The 21986-nt window shown below is 45.1% G+C and overlaps 1 protein-coding gene across 1 annotated transcript in view; it reads right to left on the reverse strand.

The window, feature by feature from the left end:
- Positions 1-21986, reverse strand: part of pdxdc1 (pyridoxal-dependent decarboxylase domain containing 1) — a 149021-nt gene that overhangs the window by 80181 nt on the left and 46854 nt on the right. Inside the window, exons 11-12 of the mRNA XM_034190083.1 lie at positions 19097-19145; positions 4443-4544 (exon numbers count right to left, since the gene is read on the reverse strand). Of these exons, the coding sequence (XP_034045974.1) occupies positions 4443-4544; positions 19097-19145 (151 nt within the window). The remainder of the gene's footprint in view (positions 1-4442; positions 4545-19096; positions 19146-21986) is intronic.

A 21986-nucleotide genomic window follows, 5' to 3' on the forward strand; every position in this document is an offset into this window, starting at 1 on the left:
GACACTGGAGTGTGATGAGGCATTCAGGGTCTTAGAACAATGCTTTACGGCAGCCCTTCTGCTACTCCTTCCTGAACCTGCTCAGCAGTTTGTAATTGAGGTAGTTTCTGACATTGGTGTGGGAGCAATCCTGTCACAGATGTGTCCCACTGACAGAAGGTTACATCCGTGTGTATTTTTGTTCCGTAAGTTGTCACCTGCTGAGCGCAATTACAGCATTGGAGACCATGAACTGCTGGTGGTCAAAGTGGCTTTGGAGGAGTGGCAACACTGGCTCGAGGGGGCACAGATGCCATTCTTAGTATATACAGATCACAAAAATCTGGCATATTTACACACAGCTAAGCGTCTTAACGCTCATCAGGCCCATTGGGCGATTTTCTTTAGTTGCTTTGATTTTGTCATTACCTACCGACCGGGTTCAAAAAATGGTAAGCCTTATGCGCTGTCCCGACAGTATGATGGGCCCAATGCCCCGGTAGATGCCGGCAATATACTACCAGCTACCTGCTTTGTTTTAGCTATCACCTGGGAGATTGAGTCTCAAGTCACAGCCGCACTAGAAAACGAGTTGGTTCCAAAAGAATGTCCTACAGGGAAATTGTTTGTTCCTGTCTTGGGGGGGTACTGTCAGGATGTGAGTTTTTGTCTGGTTTTATTTTCATGTATGTTTGTTTGCTTTCCTATGTCTGTATTCTCTTGTTGGGTTCTTTCTGCTTGGGTTTGTCTGTCTCTGCCTCTCTTGTCTGTCTCTCCTGACTATTGCTGGTGGGTGTCTCCATCTCTCCGGCCACTGAGGTGTGGGAAAATTTGGATCACAAATTTACCATTTATCAGTGAATCCAGCAAACACTGCCCTCTTTAAGAGCCCCCCAAAATTCAACAGCCTGGTGGAAATTTTTACAAGATTACAAACTCCACCTTTTTCATTCATTAATTTTCAATAGTAGAGAAGCTTGAATCTTCGACTGGACTGGGTTGCTTGACGTGAGGAGGTTTCGCTTCAAATCACAGAAGCTTCCTCAGCTAAAATTCTTGCTCTGGTAGTCTGACTTCTGTCTTGACTCTTGTAGAGAAGAATAAACCAGAAGCCAACAAAAGCTGGAGTTTTTAACCTAACCAGACCCCTCCTACCGAGAGGCAGACTGCTATAGGCTAGTGACTAAACAATAGCTCTAATTAGCACCTATTGTGCACTCTCCTAATGATGGGATGGAAGCCTCCCCTGATGGCTCCCTTGACGACTCTCCTGATGACGTGAATGACTCATTACCATGAACAAAAGACTGAAACTGCTTTGACCTGAGTACCCCATTGTAAACAGGGGACAAAGCATGTCTGAGACCCACCCCCCCGGTTAAGGCTGGGTTTCAACTGTTTTACAAAGAATGCTTCCTTGACACCTCTCTCAAACCATTTCATCTCTCTGGCTAAGATTTTAACTTCCTTGTCCTCAAACGTGTGGTTAGTGTCTTTCAGGTGGAGATGAACTGCAGACTGAGGTCCACTGGCGACCTCTCTGCGGTGCTGGTATAGCCTCTTGTTTAAAGGTTGCTTAGTCTCACCTATGTAGTGTTCATTACAGTTTTCCTGACATCTGATATAATACACTACATTGCTCTGTTTGTAACTAGGGATCCTGTCCTTAGGGTGAACTAATTTCTGTCTCAATGTGTTAACCGGTTTAAAGTAAACTGGGATTTTGTGCTGTCTGAAGATCCTCTGTAGTTTTTCCCCTACTCCTGCTAAATAAGGGAGAGACACTCCTCTTCTTCTTGTCTCCGTCTCCTGTCTATCTGGTCTCTTTGTTTTCTGGGACTTCTGCACTTTGTCCAGGGACCATCGTGGGTACCCACATACTGTGAGGGCTTTCCGTACAAGTTGTTGTTCTTTAGCCCTTCCCTCTGCAGTTGTGGGCACCTGTAGGGCTCTGTGTTGAAGAAGAGAGTGTGTGGAGAAGACAGCCTTGACGTCGTTCACTGGCATCTCTCCCAGTCACTGATTCAGATATTTTGACGACACATGGGTTAAAATCAAGCAACAGGAGGTCGAGGACTTTACAGAACACATCAATTCGGTGGATTCCAATATCAAGTTCACACGCGAGGATGCCAGAAACAACCATTTAGCCTTCTTGGACTGTGATGTTATGATTGGAGAGAACAGGCAGCTCCAGACAGAGGTTTACAGAAAACCCACTCACACTGACCAATATCTGCTCTTTGGCTCAAACCACCCCCTTGAACACAAGCTCGGGGTGATCAGGACTCTTCAACACAGAGCCCTACAGGTGCCCACAACTGCAGAGGGAAGGGCTAAAGAGCAACAACTTGTACGGAAAGCCCTCACAGTATGTGGGTACCCACGATGGTCCCTGGACAAAGTGCAGAAGTCACAGAAAACAAAGAGACCAGATAGACAGGAGACGGAGACAAGAAGAAGAGGAGTGTCTCTCCCTTATTTAGCAGGAGTAGGGGAAAACTACAGAGGATCTTCAGACAGCACAAAATCCCCGTTTACTTTAAACCGGTTAACACCTTGAGACAGAAATGAGTTCACCCTAAGGACAGGATCCCTAGTTACAAACAGAGCAATGTAGTGTATTATATCAGATGTCAGGAAAACTGTAATGAACACTACATAGGTGAGACTAAGCAACCTTTAAACAAGAGGCTATACCAGCACCGCAGAGAGGTCGCCAGTGGACCTCAGTCTGCAGTTCATCTCCACCTGAAAGACACTAACCACACGTTTGAGGACAAGGAAGTTAAAATCTTAGCCAGAGAGAAGAAATGGTTTGAGAGAGGTGTCAAGGAAGCATTCTTTGTAAAACAGTTGAAACCCAGCCTTAACCGGGGGCGGGTCTCAGACACGCTTTGTCCCCTGTTTACAATGGGGTACTCAGGTCAAAGCAGTTTCAGTCTTTTGTTCATGGTAATGAGTCATTCACGTCATCAGGAGAGTCGTCAAGGGAGCCATCAGTGGAGGCTTCCATCCCATCATTAGGAGAGTGCACAATAGCTGCTAATTAGAGCTATTGTTTAGTCACTAGCCTATAGCAGTCTGCCTCTCGGTAGGAGGGGTCTGGTTAGGTTAAAAACTCCAGCTTTTGTTGGCTTCTGGTTTATTCTTCTCTACAAGAGTCAAGACAGAAGTCAGACTACCAGAGCAAGAATTTTAGCTGAGGAAGCTTCTGTGATTTGAAGCGAAACGTCCTCACGTCAAGCAACCCAGTCCAGTCAAAGATTCAAGCTTCTCTACTATGGAAACCACCTGGACAACTGAGAGCCTACACAGATTCATTTTCAATACTTGCTTTTTCCAATTAAGGCTCACAAAGGCTGGAGCCTCTCCCAGCAATTGTTGGGTGAGAGGCGGGGTGCACCCTGGACAAGCTGGAAGGTCTACCGCAGGGCCACATATGGACACAAACACATTCACATGCTCCCACACTGTGGTCTTTATGGTTTCCAATTCACCTAACCCATATCCTTCAGTGGGAGGAAACCGGAGCACCCAGAGGGAACCCACATGAGCGAACATGCAAACTCCACACAGACAGGGCCGGGGCAGAAGTGAACCTGGGACCTTCTTACTGTGAGACAACAGTGCTAACCACTAAACCACTGTTCCACCTACGCCATCTCATTTCTAATGCAAAACATTCAATGACAGCATCTCAGTCAGTTACCAGTTGTGGTAATCACCGGTATTTAACACGTTACAGATACTAAGAGTGGTTCCAAGAAAGAATTGAGCATGAAGTACTGTCAATACCAAGCAGAATGCGAGGACTGGTGCCGAAATAAAAATGTCCTTAATTAATGTCTTTAACTTGTTTTCTTTCTCACAAATGAAAATGGGCTTCTTTGATTACACCGTCCCTTGAAAATATATTATAAAAAGCATATTTTCTGGCTCCAACTTCCATAGACATGCAGGTTATGTGAATTGGAAACTTTAAATTGACTTTAAGTGTGACTGTGTTTGTCTGTCTATATGTGGCCCTGCAATAGACTGGCGTCATGTCCAGGGTCTACCCCATCTCTCACCCTATGACTGCTGGGACAGGCTCCAGCTCCCCTACAAGACTTAATTGGAATAAGTATAGGTATAGCAAATGACTGAATGAATATGGTGGCATGAGTCCTACCTCCAACAGAAAAGGTTGTGGGGTCAGATAGCACACCACTGTATAAAATCATTGCTACATATGTCGGAGATCCCATGATATCTCAATCCATAACAGTTTATGTTGAAGTTTCCTTAAGAAAGAAAACCGTAAATCAATCATGGTACAAAGGCCAGATAAAAATGAGGGAACTTAATTCAGGAAGGGCATTCAGTGGTACAAACAGTGGCTGAAAACCATTAAATAAAATGACTATGCACAGAAATGAAAAAAGTATGAAGGGAAGACGAAGATATTATAGAACTCATACCAGTGCTGGGTCCTCATGTCTATAGAGAGTGACGGCAGTTACAGCAGGCAATCCAAGCCACAAACCTGGAGTCAAGGTCATACTGTCACTTCTCGTGGCAGCCTGATGGGGGACAGCACAAGACACAAAGAGATCAACAATGTATAAAAACACTAGAAATTCTCTGAAACCTGGAGGCATTAATTGTACCTGGATGTGATATATATATAAATATATATATGTACACAGTGGGGGAAATAAGTATTTGATCCCCTGTCAATTTTGCAGGTTTTCCCACCTACAAAGAATGTAGAGGTCTGTATTTTTTTTTTTACCGTAGGTGCACAGGTAAACTGTGAGAGAGGGAATCTAAAAAAAAAAAATCCAGAAAATCACATTGTATGATTTTTAAATAATTAATTTCCATTGTATTGCATGAAATAAGTATTTGATCCCCTAGAAAAAACAAACCTTAACAATTGGTACAAAAACATTTGTCTGCCATTCCAGAGGTCAGATGTTTCCTGTAGTTCTTGACCAAGTTTTCACACACTGCAGCAGGGATTTTGGTCCACTCCTCCATACAGATCTTCTTCAGATCTTTCAGGTTTGGAGTTTCAGCTCCCTCCAAAGATTTTCTATTGAGTTCAGGTCTGGAGACTGGATAGGCCACTCCAGGACCTTGAAATGCTTCATATGGAGCCCCTCCTTAGTTGCCCTGGCTGTGTGTCTGGGGTCATTGACATGCTGGAAGACCCAGCCATGACCCATCTTCAATGCTCTTACTGAGGGAAGGAGGTTGTGTGCCAAAATCTCGCAATACATGACCCCATCCAGCCTCTCTTCAATACGGTGTAGTCATCCTGTCCTCTTTGCAGAAAAGCACCCCCAGAGTATGATGTTTCCAACCCCAAGCTTCACGGTTGGCACGGTGTTCTTGGGGTTGTTCTCAGCTGGCTCAGAGATTCCAAAAAGCTATTTTGGTCTCATCTGACCACATGACCTTCTCCCCATGGCTCCTCTGGATCATCCAGATGGTCAATCTGCTTACGGCAGATTGCAGAAAGACAAAACTGTGCGTGAGTGTGTACAATATTGATCACGCACAAACCAGGGAGAGGTCACATTTGCTGTTTGGCATGCTTATGTGTTATGGGTGAAGGATGAACAGCACCAAAAGTGAATGTTGATAGGATTAATATTTTTAGACAATCTACATCGGTGTGCCCAAGTCCGGTCCTCGAGATCTACCTTCCTGACACTCTTAGTTCTCTCCCTGCTCCAACACACCTGAATCCAATGAAAGACTAAAAGCCTGCTAACGGGTCTTTCATTGGATTCAGGTGTGTTGGAACAGGGAGACAACTAAGAGTGTCAGGAAGGTAGATCTCGAGGACCGAACTTGGGAACCCCTGATCTACATATATTAGCTAACAACACTGAACATTGGACATTGATATTTACATTCTTGACTCACACACTGTTCCAGCAGGGAGCAGTAAATCATCCATATATAATGATGATGATGATAATAATAATAATAATAATATAATAATTACTATTATTATTATTAAAATAATAGTGTGTATATGATAAGAACCTAAACAATTTATAAATACATTAAGACAGTAAATTACCATTAAAAAATTGTGTAATTAACAGGAAATAAAAGGGTTGAGTTTTTTTTTTTAAAACTGTTGAGGTCTAAAGTCTAGGATTCTAAAAACATTTGGAAATCATACGCCATCCCAACTCATTATACAAACTTTGCACAATTTATTATCACCCTTGAAAAATGTCAGCTACCTACAGTTGTGCTCAAAAGTTTACATACCCTGGCGGAATTTTTTTTTTTTTTTTTTTTTTGGCCATTCCAAAAAATGAGGTGGGCTTCATAGATAATTGGCAAAGCTTCTGGGGAAAACCTGGTCTTGTTAGGAGAGACGGCATCCATCCCACTTTGGATGGAGCAGCTCTCATTTCTAGAAATCTGGCCAATTTTCTTAAATCCTCCAAACCGTGACTATCCAGGGTTGGGACCAGGAAGCGGAGTTGTAGTCTTACACACCTCTCTGCAGCTTCTCTCCCCCTGCCATCCCCTCATTACCCCATCCCCGTAGAGACGGTGCCTGCTCCCAGACTACCAATAACCAGCAAAAATCTATTTAAGCATAAAAATTCAAAAAGAAAAAATAATATAGCACCTTCAACTGCACCACAGACTAAAACAGTTAAATGTGGTCTATTAAACATTAGGTCTCTCTCTTCTAAGTCCCTGTTGGTAAATGATATAATAATTGATCAACATATTGATTTATTCTGCCTTACAGAAACCTGGTTACAGCAGGATGAATATGTTAGTTTAAATGAGTCAACACCCCCGAGTCACACTAACTGTCAGAATGCTCGTAGCACGGGCCGGGGCGGAGGATTAGCAGCAATCTTCCATTCCAGCTTATTAATTAATCAAAAACCCAGACAGAGCTTTAATTCATTTGAAAGCTTGACTCTTAGTCTTGTCCATCCAAATTGGAAGTCCCAAAAACCAGTTTTATTTGTTATTATCTATCGTCCACCTGGTTGTTACTGTGAGTTTCTCTGTGAATTTTCAGAACTTTTGTCTGACTTAGTGCTTAGCTCAGATAAGATAATTATAGTGGGCGATTTTAACATCCACACAGATGCTGAGAATGACAGCCTCAACACTGCATTTAATCTATTATTAGACTCTATTGGCTTTGCTCAAAAAGTAAATGAGTCCACCCACCACTTTAATCATATCTTAGATCTTGTTCTGACTTATGGTATGGAAATAGAAGACTTAACAGTATTCCCTGAAAACTCCCTTCTGTCTGATCATTTCTTAATAACATTTACATTTACTCTGATGGACTACCCAGCAGTGGGGAATAAGTTTCATTACACTAGAAGTCTTTCAGAAAGCGCTGTAACTAGGTTTAAGGATATGATTCCTTCTTTATGTTCTCTAATGCCATATACCAACACAGTGCAGAGTAGCTACCTAAACTCTGTAAGTGAGATAGAGTATCTCGTCAATAGTTTTACATCCTCATTGAAGACAACTTTGGATGCTGTAGCTCCTCTAAAAAAGAGAGCTTTAAATCAGAAGTGCCTGACTCCGTGGTATAACTCACAAACTCGTAGCTTAAAGCAGATAACCCGTAAGTTGGAGAGGAAATGGCGTCTCACTAATTTAGAAGATCTTCACTTAGCCTGGAAAAAGAGTCTGTTGCTCTATAAAAAAGCCCTCCGTAAAGCTAGGACATCTTTCTACTCATCACTAATTGAAGAAAATAAGAACAACCCCAGGTTTCTTTTCAGCACTGTAGCCAGGCTGACAAAGAGTCAGAGCTCTATTGAGCTGAGTATTCCATTAACTTTAACTAGTAATGACTTCATGACTTTCTTTGCTAACAAAATTTTAACTATTAGAGAAAAAATTACTCATAACCATCCCAAAGACGTATCGTTATCTTTGGCTGCTTTCAGTGATGCCGGTATTTGGTTAGACTCTTTCTCTCCGATTGTTCTGTCTGAGTTATTTTCATTAGTTACTTCATCCAAACCATCAACATGTTTATTAGACCCCATTCCTACCAGGCTGCTCAAGGAAGCCCTACCATTATTTAATGCTTCGATCTTAAATATGATCAATCTATCTTTGTTAGTTGGCTATGTACCACAGGCTTTTAAGGTGGCAGTAATTAAACCATTACTTAAAAAGCCATCACTTGACCCAGCTATCTTAGCTAATTATAGGCCAATCTCCAACCTTCCTTTTCTCTCAAAAATTCTTGAAAGGGTAGTTGTAAAACAGTTAACTGATCATCTGCAGAGGAATGGTCTATTTGAAGAGTTTCAGTCAGGTTTTAGAATTCATCATAGTACAGAAACAGCATTAGTGAAGGTTACAAATGATCTTCTTATGGCCTCGGACAGTGGACTCATCTCTGTGCTTGTTCTGTTAGACCTCAGTGCTGCTTTTGATACAGTTGACCATAAAATTTTATTACAGAGATTAGAGCATGCCATAGGTATTAAAGGCACTGCGCTGCGGTGGTTTGAATCATATTTGTCTAATAGATTACAATTTGTTCATGTAAATGGGGAATCTTCTTCACAGACTAAAGTTAATTATGGAGTTCCACAAGGTTCTGTGCTAGGACCAATTTTATTCACTTTATACATGCTTCCCTTAGGCAGTATTATTAGACGGTATTGCTTAAATTTTCATTGTTACGCAGATGATACCCAGCTTTATCTATCCATGAAGCCAGAGGACACACACCAATTAGCTAAACTGCAGGATTGTCTTACAGACATAAAGACATGGATGACCTCTAATTTCCTGCTTTTAAACTCAGATAAAACTGAAGTTATTGTACTTGGCCCCACAAATCTTAAAAACATGGTGTCTAACCAGATCCTTACTCTGGATGGCATTACCCTGACCTCTAGTAATACTGTGAGAAATCTTGGAGTCATTTTTGATCAGGATATGTCATTCAAAGCGCATATTAAACAAATATGTAGGACTGCTTTTTTGCATTTACGCAATATCTGTAAAATTAGAAAGGTCTTGTCTCAGAGTCATGCTGAAAAACTAATTCATGCATTTATTTCCTCTAGGCTGGACTATTGTAATTCATTATTATCAGGTTGTCCTAAAAGTTCCCTAAAAAGCCTTCAGTTAATTCAAAATGCTGCAGCTAGAGTACTGACGGGGACTAGAAGGAGAGAGCATATCTCACCCATATTGGCCTCTCTTCATTGGCTTCCTGTTAATTCTAGAATAGAATTTAAAATTCTTCTTCTTACTTATAAGGTTTTGAATAATCAGGTCCCATCTTATCTTAGGGACCTCGTAGTACCATATCACCCCAATAGAGCGCTTCGCTCTCAGACTGCAGGCTTACTTGTAGTTCCTAGGGTTTGTAAGAGTAGAATGGGAGGCAGAGCCTTCAGCTTTCAGGCTCCTCTCCTGTGGAACCAGCTCCCAATTCAGATCAGGGAGACAGACACCCTCTCTACTTTTAAGATTAGGCTTAAAACTTTCCTTTTTGCTAAAGCTTATAGTTAGGGCTGGATCAGGTGACCCTGAACCATCCCTTAGTTATGCTGCTATAGACGTAGACTGCTGGGGGGTTCCCATGATGCACTGTTTCTTTCTCTTTTTGCTCTGTATGCACCACTCTGCATTTAATCATTAGTGATCGATCTCTGCTCCCCTCCACAGCATGTCTTTTTCCTGGTTCTCTCCCTCAGCCCCAACCAGTCCCAGCAGAAGACTGCCCCTCCCTGAGCCTGGTTCTGCTGGAGGTTTCTTTCTGTTAAAAGGGAGTTTTTCCTTCCCACTGTAGCCAAGTGCTTGCTCACAGGGGGTCGTTTTGACCGTTGGGGTTTTACATAATTATTGTATGGCCTTGCCTTGCAATATAAAGCGCCTTGGGGCAACTGTTTGTTGTGATTTGGCGCTATATAAAAAAATTGATTGATTGAATTGATTGAATGACAACACAAAGTACCCAAATGACCCTGATCAAAAGTTTACATTCTCCTTTTCTTAATACTGTGTATTGTCCCCTTTAACATCACTGAAAGCTTGCAGTCTTTTGTGGTAGTTGTGGACGAGGTTCTCTGATGGTAAAGCCTATTGTGTGTGTATCCCCATGTGCAATGCACTAGACTATATTATAACAGCCAGGTGGCCTCTGTGTGCATGCTTGCGTGATTATGGCTTCAATCATGGTGAAACTAGGAAGAGCTGACACTTGCCGTTTAGTATGCTTATGTATTTTGGGTCAAGGGTGAATGCTGCAAAAATGGAAAGTTGACAGGACTAATATTTTTTGGACAAATTAGCAATATTAGCTAACAACAGAAAACAACTGATGTTGTGCTGCAATGCACCATGGGAATTTGGGGGTTTTAAATGCTGTTATTGTGGTTCATTTTATTTTAACAGTGTTGTTAGTGTTATTGATTTACTGTATTTTGGTAGTTCAACTGGTTTAGTCAGTTTAGTTAAGTGGCATGTTGCCATTACCATGAGTGAAAACTGTAATGCCTTTGTAATGCGAGCTGACATTTGCCATTTGGTATGCTTATGCATTTTGGGTCATGGATTAACTCTGCCAAAATGGAATGTTAATAGGAATACTGAACGTTCAATATTTTTGGCAGAACTATGGACATTAGCTCACAACACTGAACAATGGACGTTGATAATTAAATTCTGGATTCAAACTCCATTCAAGCAGGGGGTGGTAAATCATCTTTATATTTAAAATGTGTGTACATGATTTTACTTAGTAAGTTCAATGTTAGTACATAATATAATTGGAAATGTGTCAAAAATTCAGGGATGACACAAGAAAGTGAAACTACTTATTTCCATTGTGGTCCATTTAAAAAAAAACAAATGGCAAAATAGAAATAAAATAAAATAATAATAATACTGACAATAATAATAATAATAGTGTGTATATAACAAGAACCTAAACAACTTATAAATACATTAAGAAAGCAAATTAACATAAAAAATACAAAATTAAGAAGAAATAAAAGGGTTGAATTCTTCTTCCAAAAACTGTTGAGATCTAAGGTCTAAGGTTCTAAAACCATTCAGGATTCACACACTATTCCAATTCATTATAGAAACTTTGCACAATTTATTACCACCCATGAAAAATGTCAGCTACCTAATTTATAAACACTACCAATCGGGAGCCTGTGGATCCCCATGGGCAACACGCGATACCATGTTTCACCACAAACAAATGTAAAATATAGAGCCACTGTACTTAAAACATAATCACTAAATTGTGTCAGAGAACTAATATTTCTATTTTATGTGTCAATATTTAGTCTATCTATATTCTGCAAGTTTTACTTTTCCTAGTTCTACAATTTAAACAAACTACAGTGTCAGTAGAAGCAAAACCTGAACAATGAATTGATTTGCACAATCAATCAATCAATCAATCAATTTTTTTTTATATAGCGCCAAATCACAACAAACAGTTGCCCCAAGGCGCTTTATATTGTAAGGCAAGGCCATACAATAATTATGTAAAACCCCAACGGTCAAAACGACCCCCTGTGAGCAAGCACTTGGCTACAGTGGGAAGGAAAAACTCCCTTTTAACAGGAAGAAACCTCCAGCAGAACCAGGCTCAGGGAGGGGCAGTCTTCTGCTGGGACTGGTTGGGGCTGAGGGAGAGAACCAGGAAAAAGACATGCTGTGGAGGGGAGCAGAAATCGATCACTAATGATTAAATGCAGAGTGGTGCATACAGAGCAAAAAGAGAAAGAAACAGCGCATCATGGGAACCCCCCAGCAGTCTAAGTCTATAGCAGCATAACTAAGGGATGGTTCAGGGTCACCTGATCCAGCCCTAACTATAAGCTTTAGCAAAAAGGAAAGTTTTAAGCCTAATCTTAAAAGTAGAGAGGGTGTCTGTCTCCCTGATCTGAATTGGGAGCTGGTTCCACAGGAGAGGAGCCTGAAAGCTGAAGGCTCTGCCTCCCATTCTACTCTTACAAACCCTAGGAACTACAAGTAAGCCTGCAGTCTGAGAACGAAGTGCTCTATTGGGGTGATATGGTACTACGAGGTCCCTAAGATAAGATGGGACCTGATTATTCAAAACCTTATAAGTAAGAAGAAGAATTTTAAATTCCATTCTAGAATTAACAGGAAGCCAATGAAGAGAGGCCAATATGGGTGAGATATGCTCTCTCCTGCTAGTCCCCGTCAGTACTCTAGCTGCAGCATTCTGAATTAACTGAAGGCTTTTTAGGGAACTTTTAGGACAACCTGATAATAATGAATTACAATAGTCCAGCCTAGAGGAAATAAATGCATGAATTAGTTTTTCAGCATCACTCTGAGACAAGACCTTTCTAATTTTAGAGATATTGCGTAAATGCAAAAAAGCAGTCCTATATATTTGTTTAATATGCACTTTGAATGACATATCCTGATCAAAAATGACTCCAAGATTTCTCACAGTATTACTAGAGGTCAGGGTAATGCCATCCAGAGTAAGGATCTGGTTAGACACCATGTTTCTAAGATTTGTGGGGCCAAGTACAATAACTTCAGTTTTATCTGAGTTTAAAAGCAGGAAATTAGAGGTCATCCATGTCTTTATGTCTGTAAGACAATCCTGCAGTTTAGCTAATTGGTGTGTGTCCTCTGGCTTCATGGATAGATAAAGCTGGGTATCATCTGCGTAACAATGAAAATTTAAGCAATACCGTCTAATAATACTGCCTAAGGGAAGCATGTATAAAGTGAATAAAATTGGTCCTAGCACAGAACCTTGTGGAACTCCATAATTAACTTTAGTCTGTGAAGAAGATTCCCCATTTACATGAACAAATTGTAATCTATTAGACAAATATGATTCAAACCATCGCAGCGCAGTGCCTTTAATACCTATGGCATGCTCTAATCTCTGTAATAAAATTTTATGGTCAACAGTATCAAAAGCAGCACAATGAAGATATAAGGCTGAAATATTGTATGATGTTTAATGGGAATAATAACATTATTTTGTGAAAGTATAAAAAAATAATTAGATTGTCAATCTGCAACTTTTCTGGAATCTGTGTTGTGTGGGTCGCTGAAGAGGAGGTACTGCTGGCCCACCACCACCAGATGGCACCCGGCTTGGAGTGCGGGCTTCAAGCACGAGAGGGCGTGGAACTACTGGAGTGACAGCTGTCACACATCATCAACACCAGCTGTCACTCATCAACTACATCCTCCATAAAAGCCGGACTGCAACTCCACCTCCCCACCGAGAAATCAGCTACCATTCAGGTAACCTTCTCTGCTGTGGTTTTCTGAGACTGAATATTGTTCTGTGTGCAGCCGTTTTCCTGTGGATACAGTCTGAAGCTGCATTGGCGGATAGTGTGAGCGCGACGTCTTCGCCTCTCACTCCTTCCAGGGAAGTGACTGACAGGAGCTGCACGGGTGATTCTATATCTGGAGGTGGAGGTTTTTCCCTCCTGGAGGAATTAAGCACTGTAAGATTGCTGGGTGTGTATTCACACACCCACCATTAACTGTTTCTGTTTCTGCCAGCAGTACCAGGTCTGACTGCTGAAGACAGTGGCTACCTGGGGCACAGGGCTTGGCGGCTCCGGTGTTCTTCAGATCCGTTGGCGGTGGAAACTGTGTGGGATCCGGCTCTTCTCTTGACAGACGTCTTCTATCTTCGAGCCTGCCCACATGTCACCTCGTGTATGATTGACGATCCACATTCTCTGTCGTTGTCTGCATCTCGTTGTGCGATTCACAACATTAAATTGTTACCTTTTGGCTTATCCATTGTCCATTCATTAACGCCCCCTGTTGTGGGTCCGTGTCACGACACCTTCCCAACAGGATTTCTCGGCCAGCGTCATGGATCCCGAGGGGCGTCAACCAGAGCTTGAACAGCCAATGCAAGAGCGAGGTGCACAGGCGCCAGCAGGAGGCGTGTTAGGTGAGCTGCAGCAAATTCTAACCGCTTTCACTGCTCGGTTGGATTTGGTAACCGAGCAGAATGTTATTCTCAATCGGAGTACGGAGGCTCTCACCGCCAGGGTGGAGGCGCACGATCAAAACGCTGCTGCAGCACCTCCTCCTGCTGGTCCCATGCCCGACACAGACGTTCCACTGGTCGTTCAACGATCCCCCCCCACCATCCCCTGAAGCATACATAAGCCCTCCGGAGCCGTACGGAGATTGTGTCGAGATGTGTGCGGACTTCCTAATGCAGTGTTCGCTCGTCTTTGCGCAGCGTCCCATCATGTACGCGTCAGACGCTAGCCGAGTGGCTTATGTCATTAATCTGCTTCGAGGAGAGGCACGCGCCTGGGTTACGCCGCTCTGGGAGCAGAACTCACGGCTCCTAACGTCATACGCTGGGTTTGTAAGGGAGTTCAAACAGGTTTTTGATCATCCCAACAGAGGAGAGACCGCTTCGAGCGTGCTACTGTCAATGAGACAGCCGAGTATGCAGTTGACTTCCGCATCGCAGCTGCGAGGTCCGGCTGGAATAATGTTGCACTCCGCGCCGCCTTCATAAACGGACTGTCTCCGGTCCTGAAGGAGCATCTGCTGGCTAAGGAGGAACCGCGGGATTTTGACAGGCTTGTCGACCTGGTTATACGCTTAGACAACCACTTAGAGGAACACCATCGGGAGCAGGGCGGGGGGCGTGGCCGGGCACGAGCCGTCCCTCTTCCTTCCAGGTCCGAAAGGGTGCCGTCGTCCCCACATTCCACAGCCAGAGGGCTCCGTGTGGCAACAGCTCCCCCTGCTGACGAAGCTATGGACACGAGCAGGGCCAAAGTGAAACCAAATGACAGACAAAGGAGGCTGGCCCGCGGGGAGTGTTTTTTTCTGTGGCTCTAGTGGTCATATACAGAGGAACTGCCCCAAACGGTGAAACTACAACGCCCGTCCTTAGATACTGGGCTAAGGGTGGGCCATAACACGCACGCGGGGAAGCCCCGTAGATCCGCACGAATCCCAGTCACGATCCTAAGTGAGGATTTAACCCTTCACACCCCAGCACTAGTAGACACGGGGTCGGAAGGAAATCTGCTGGACAGCAGATGGGCAAAGGAGGTAGGGCTCCCTCTGGTGGCTCTGCCTTCACCGTTGAAGGTACGGGCACTAGATGGCACCCTTCTTCCATTAATCACACACCAGACACAGCCCGTGACATTGGTTGTGTCTGGGAATCACAGGGAGGAGATTGTGTTTATGTAACACCTTCTACCTCCCGAGTGATTTTAGGGTTTCCATGGATGGTGAAGCACAATCCCCGGATTGACTGGCCGTCTGGGGTTGTGACGCAGTGGAGCGAAACCTGCCACCGGGAATGTTTAGGATCCTCGGTTCCACCCAGTGTGACAGCTAAGGAGGAGGTCAAAGTCCCCCCCAATCTGACGGCGGTGCCGGAGGAGTACCACGATCTTGCTGACATCTTCAGCAAAGATCTGGCACTCACCCTTCCCCTGCACCGACCGTACGATTGTGCCATCGATTTGATCCCGGGCGCTGAGTACCCGTCCAGCAGGCTGTACAACCTCTCACGTCCAGAACGAGAATCAATGGAGACCTACATCCGGGACTCGTTAGCTGCCGGGTTGATCCGGAACTCCACCTCCCCGATGGGCACGGGTTTCTTTTTTGTGGGTAAGAAGGACGGCGGACTCCGTCCATGCATCGATTACAGAGGGCTGAACGAGATTACGGTTCGTAATCGATACCCATTACCTCTGTTGGATTCGGTGTTCACGCCCCTGCATGGAGCCCAAATATTCACCAAACTCGATCTTAGGAATGCGTACCACCTGGTTTGGATCCGGAAGGGAGACGAGTGGAAGACGGCATTTAACACCCCCTTAGGTCACTTTGAGTACCTGGTCATGCCGTTCGGCCTCACAAACGCCCCCGCGACGTTCCAAGCATTGGTTAATGACGTCTTGCGGGACTTCCTGCATCGGTTTGTCTTCGTATATCTAGACGACATACTCATCTTTTCTCCGGATCCTGAGACTCATGTCCAGCATGTACGTCAGGTCCTGCAGCGGTTGTTGGAGAACCGGCTGTTTGTGAAGGGCGAGAAGTGCGAGTTCCACCGTACTTCTTTGTCCTTCCTGGGGTTCATCATCTCCTCCAACTCCGTCGCCCCTGACCCGGCCAAGGTTGCAGCGGTGAGAGATTGGCCCCAACCAACAAGCCGTAGGAAATTGCAACAGTTCCTCGGCTTTGCGAATTTCTATCGGAGGTTCATTAAGGGTTACAGTCAGGCAGTTAGCCCCCTGACTGCCCTGACCTCCACTAAAGTCCCCTTCATCTGGTCGGATCAGTGCGAAGCCGCATTTAGGGAGTTGAAACGCCGGTTCTCGACTGCGCCAGTTCTGGTGCAGCCTGATCCTAATCGCCAGTTCATAGTTGAAGTGGATGCCTCTGACTCAGGGATAGGAGCCGTGCTGTCCCAGAGCAGGGAGTCCGATAAGGTTATCCACCCTTGTGCCTATTTTTCCCGCAGGTTGACCCCGGATAAAAGGAATTATGACGTCAGCAATCGGGAACTCCTGGCGGTGAAGGCTCTTGAGGAGTGGAGACACCTGTTGGAGGGAGCGACGGTGCCCTTCACGGTTTTCACGGACCATCGGAACCTGGAGTACATCCGGACCGCCAAGCGGCTGAACCCCAGGCAAGCCCGCTGGTCACTGTTCTTCGGGCGCTTTGACTTCCAGATCGAATACCGCCCTGGGACCAAGAACCAACGATCGGATGCCCTGTCCCGGGTGCATGAAGAGGAAGCCAAGGCCGAGTTGTCGGACCCAACAGAGACCATCATCCCCGAGTCCACTGTCGTGGCCACCCTCACCTGGGACGTGGAGAAGACCGTCTGGGAGGCCCTGGCACGGAACCCGGACCCGGGGACCGGCCTGAGGAACAAACTGTACGTCCCACCAGAGGCCAGAGCTGCGGTTCTGGACTTCTGTCACGGTTCCAAGCTCTCCTGTCATCCAGGGGTGCACAGAACCGTGGCAGTGGTCCAGCAGCGCTTCTGGTGGGCGTCTATGGAAGCCGACGTCCGGGATTACGTCCAGGCCTGTACCACCTGTGCCAGGGGCAAGGCTGACCACAAAAGGACTTCGGGCCTCCTCCAGCCTCTACCGGTGCCTCACCGCCCCTGGTCCCACATCGGCCTGGACTTCATCACAGGCCTCCCGCCTTCCCAGGGCAACACCACCATCCTCACGATAGTGGACCGGTTCTCCAAGGCGGCCCACTTTGTGGCCCTCCCGAAGCTCCCGACGGCCCAGGAGACGGCAGACCTCCTGGTCCACCACGTCGTGCGTCTGCATGGGATACCATCGGACATCGTCTGGGATCGTGGTCCTCAGTTCTCTTCCCAAGTCTGGAGGAGTTTCTGCAGGGAACTGGGGGCCACTGTGAGTCTCTCGTCCGGGTATCACCCTCAGACAAACGGACAGGCAGAGCGGGCTAACCAGGAGCTGGAGCAGGCCCTCCGCTGCGTGACCTCCGCGCACCCGACGGCCTGAAGCAACCATCTGGCCTGGATTGAGTACGCCCACAACAGCCAAGTGTCGTCTGCCACCGGCCTATCCCCGTTTGAGGTGTGTTTGGGGTACCAGCCCCCACTGTTCCCGCTCGTGGAGGGAGAGGTCGGTGTGCCCTCGGTCCAGGCCCACCTCAGGAGGTGCCGCCGGGTGTGGCGGACTGCCTGTTCTGCCCTGTTGAAGGCCCGGACGAGGGCCAAGGCCCATGCAGACCGCCGGCGTTCCCCGGCCCCTGCATACCAGCCCGGGCAGGAAGTGTGGTTGTCGACCAAGGACATCCCGCTTCAAGTGGAGTCACAAAAACTCAAGGACCGGTTTATTGGACCATTTCCCATCCTCAAGGTCCTCAGTCCGGTTTTTCATGTGTCACGTCTCAAACCTCATCACACCTCACCACTCTGCACCCCTGGACCTGCACTGCCTGCTGCCCGGATCATTGACGGGGAGCCGGCATGGACCGTGCGTCGGCTCCTGGACGTCCGTCGAAAGGGTCGGGGGGTTCCAGTATCTGGTGGACTGGGAGGGGTATGGACCCAAAGAACGCTCCTGGGTGAAGAGGAGCTTCATCCTGGACCCGGCCCTCCTGGCCGATTTCTACAACCGTCACCCGGACAAGCCTGGTCGGGCGCCAGGAGGCGCCCGTTGAGGGGGGGGTCCTGTTGTGTGGGCCGCTGAAGAGGAGGTACTGCTGGCCCACCACCACCAGATGGCGCCCTGGTTGGAGTGCGGGCTTCAAGCACGAGAGGGCGTCGGAACTACTGGAGTGACAGCTGTCACACATCATCAACACCAGCTGTCACTCATCAACTACATCCTCCATAAAAGCCGGACTGCAACTCCGCCTCCCCGCCGAGAAATCAGCTACCATTCAGGTAACCTTCTCTGCTGTGGTTTTCTGAGACTGAATATTGTTCTGTGTGCAGCCGTTTTCCTGTGGATAGTCTGAAGCTGGATTGGCGGATAGTGTGAGCGCGACGTCTTCGCCTCTCACTCCTTCCAGGGAAGTGACTGACAGGAGCTGCACAGGTGATTCTGTATCTGGAGGTGGAGGTTTTTCCCTCCTGGAGGAATTAAGCACTGTAAGATTGCTGGGTGTGTATTCACACACCCACCATTAACTGTTTCTGTTTCTGCCAGCAGTACCGGGTCTGACTGCTGAAGACAGTGGCCACCTGGGGCGCAGGGCTTGGCGGCTCCGGTGTTCTTCAGATCCGTTGGCGGTGGAAACTGTGTGGGATCTGGCTCTTCTCTTGCCAGACGTCTTCTATCTTCGAGCCTGCCCACACGTCACCTCGTGTATGATTAACGATCCACATTCTCTGTCGTTGTCTGTATCTCGTTGTGCGATTCACAACATTAAATTGTTACCTTTTGGCTTATCCATTGTCCATTCATTAACGCCCCCTGTTGTGGGTCCGTGTCACGACACCTTCCCAACAATATGGTGGTTTTAGGTGGAATTTTCCCAGAACTTTCAGGGCAAAAACCTAGAAATGGATCAGACCTTTCATATCTAGAAAATGAATAAAGAAAATTTTATAGGTTACCGTGAGAGTAGAAGGAATCTGACCCAGTGTCAGCATCGCCAAGTTGACCCTGAAGAAGACATTAGAAAATTAGAATGAATGTGATTTTATTAATAAAAAGAAATATTTTCAGATAATGTTACATCTGATAACGTGTGTGCATACATAAACATTACCACAATGATGATTTCAGTTCAGTGAGTTATTTTTACGTGGAGTTAATGGATTCATCAGTTATTTATAAGTTTACAAAACATTGATACGCATCCTCTGCACCACATTTAACAATGGACCCCATCTTCTACCTGGTACAAAGCACAGTCCTAGTATCATTGCTGGTTTAGATGGAGAATAGGCAAAGGTGGTCTTGAATGGTCAACCTCATGATGGTCTAGTGGTTAAGCGGTGGGCTTGAGACCAGAGGAGCCCCAGTTCAAACCCCAGCCTGACCGGAAAATCACTAAGGGCCCTTGGGAAAGGTCATTAATCCCTAAGTTGCTCCTGGTGTGTAGTGAGTACTGTATGGCAGCACCCTCACATCGGGGTGAATGTGAGGCGTTATTTGTGAAGCGCGTTGAGTGTCTGATGCAGATGAAAAAGTGCTATATACGTAAATGCAGTTCATTTATAAGAGAAAATATTCTGTGGTACTTCCACCTGCTGTGCCCGTGTACATACATTGTGGTACAAAATCCTTCCCTTACCTTTTACTGTGTCCTCTTAAAGGAGAAGAAACATTTTTAACGTTTGGGTCTGTTTTATACATTTTTTATGTCTCAGGACTAAAACAATTTTAATCATTCTAGTATTTAGTTTGAAGACTAAAACAGTCATGGGCTAAACAGCTTTAAAATGTAAGTGCACGATGCAAGCTAGAACAGGCTAAAATGTTATTAGATGTGTAAGAAAACATGGAGCAGATCCTGACCGAGGTACACGTGTCTGTTTTTACCTCAGGGTTCAATGTCACTTGCTATTCAGATTCTTTATTGTCATCATTGTAAGGGGACTGTCATCATTGTAAGGGGACTGTCACACTTAGTACAAATGAGCATGAGCCAAGCCGAATCAGGCGGAATATATATACAGTAGCGTTCAGAATAATAGTAGTGCTATGTGACTAAAAAGATTAATGCAGGTTTTGAGTATATTTCTTATTGTTACATGGGAAACAAGGTACCAGTAGATTCAGTAGATTCTCACAAATCCAACAAGACCAAGCATTCATGATATGCACACTCTTAAGGCTATAAAATTGGGCTATTAGTAAAAAAAAGTAGAAAAGGGGGTGTTCACAATTACATATTACTGCTTTTTTACCAATCCTGTGAATCACTAAACTAGCATTTAGTTGTATAACCACAGTTTTTCATGATTTCTTCACATCTGCGAGCCATTAATTTTGTTGGTTTGGAACAAAGATTTTGCTTGTTTACTAGTGTGCTTGGGGTCATTGTCTTGTTGAAACACCCATTTCAAGGGCATGTCCTTTTCAGCATAAGGCAACATGACCTCTTCAAGTATTTTAACATATCCAAACTGATCCATGATACCTGGTATGAGATATATAGGTCCAACACCATAGTAGGAGAAACATGCCCATATCATGATGCTTGCACCACCATGCTTCACTGTGTTCACTGTGAACTGTGGCTTGAATTTAGAGTTTGGGGGTCGTCTCACAAACTGTCTGCGGCCCTTGGACCCAAAAAGAAGAATTTTACTCTCATCAGTCCACAAAATATTCCTCTATTTCTCTTTAGGCCAGTTGATGCGTTCTTTGGCAAATTGTAACCTCTTCTGCACACGTCTTTTATTTAACACAGGGACTTTGCGGGGGATTCTTGCAAATAAATTAGCTTCACACAGGCGTCTTCTAACTGTCACAGCACTTACAGGTAACTCCAGACTGTCTTTGATCATCCTTGAGCTGATCAATGGGTGAGCCCTTGCCATTCTGGTTATTCTGGTTATTCTTCTATCCATTTTGAGGGTTGTTTTCCATTTTCTTCCAGGCGTCTCTGTTTTTTTGTCCATTTTAAAGCATACTAATAGCCCAATTTCATAGCCTTAAGAGTGCGCATATCATGAATGCTTGGTCTTGTTGGATTTGCGAGAATCTACTGAATCTACTGGTACCTTGTTTCCCATGTAACAATAAGAAATATACTCAAAACCTGGATTAATCTTTTTAGTCACATAGCACGACTATTATTCTGAACACTACTGTATATATATATATATATATATATATACACACACACACATATATACGAGGTCTATTAGAAAAGTATCCGACCTTATTATTTTTTTCAAAAACCATATGGATTTGAATCACGTGTGATTGCGTCAGACAAGCTTGAACCCGCGTGCGCATGCGTGAGTTTTTCCACGCCTGTCGGTTGCGTCATTCACCTGTGAGCAGTGGTCCAGCCCCCTCAGTGGATTTTCATTGTCAGGAAATGGCGGAATGATTTGGGGTTTTTTTCCATCAGAATTTTTTCAGAAACTGTTAGAGACTGGCAGCTGGAAACCATTAGAAAAATTTATCTGGCTTTCGGTGAAAATTTTACGGGCTTCACAGAGAATAAGGACTGTTACTACAGCTTTAAGGACAGCTTTAAGGACGCTCGGCGCGCCACGCTCCATGCCGCCATCGAGAGCCACAAACCACCAGATCATTTCTAAACAGATGGCTCTGTGGATCCGAGACTGTCGTGTGCACTTTCTCTGGTTATCACAAGAGCTGGACATCAACCATTTTCCAGCAGATTTCACTTTTAACAAGAGATTTTGTCATGGAAAGCCGAGCGGAGGCTTTGCGCGTCACGACCGATTTGCTGACGGAGCGAGACAAAGGAACACCTCCGTTTTGGTCTCACAGGACGGCTTTGAGATGGCGTTCAGACAG

The sequence above is a fragment of the Thalassophryne amazonica genome, chromosome 16, assembly GCF_902500255.1.
Source record: "Thalassophryne amazonica chromosome 16, fThaAma1.1, whole genome shotgun sequence".
Lineage (NCBI taxonomy): Eukaryota > Metazoa > Chordata > Actinopteri > Batrachoidiformes > Batrachoididae > Thalassophryne > Thalassophryne amazonica.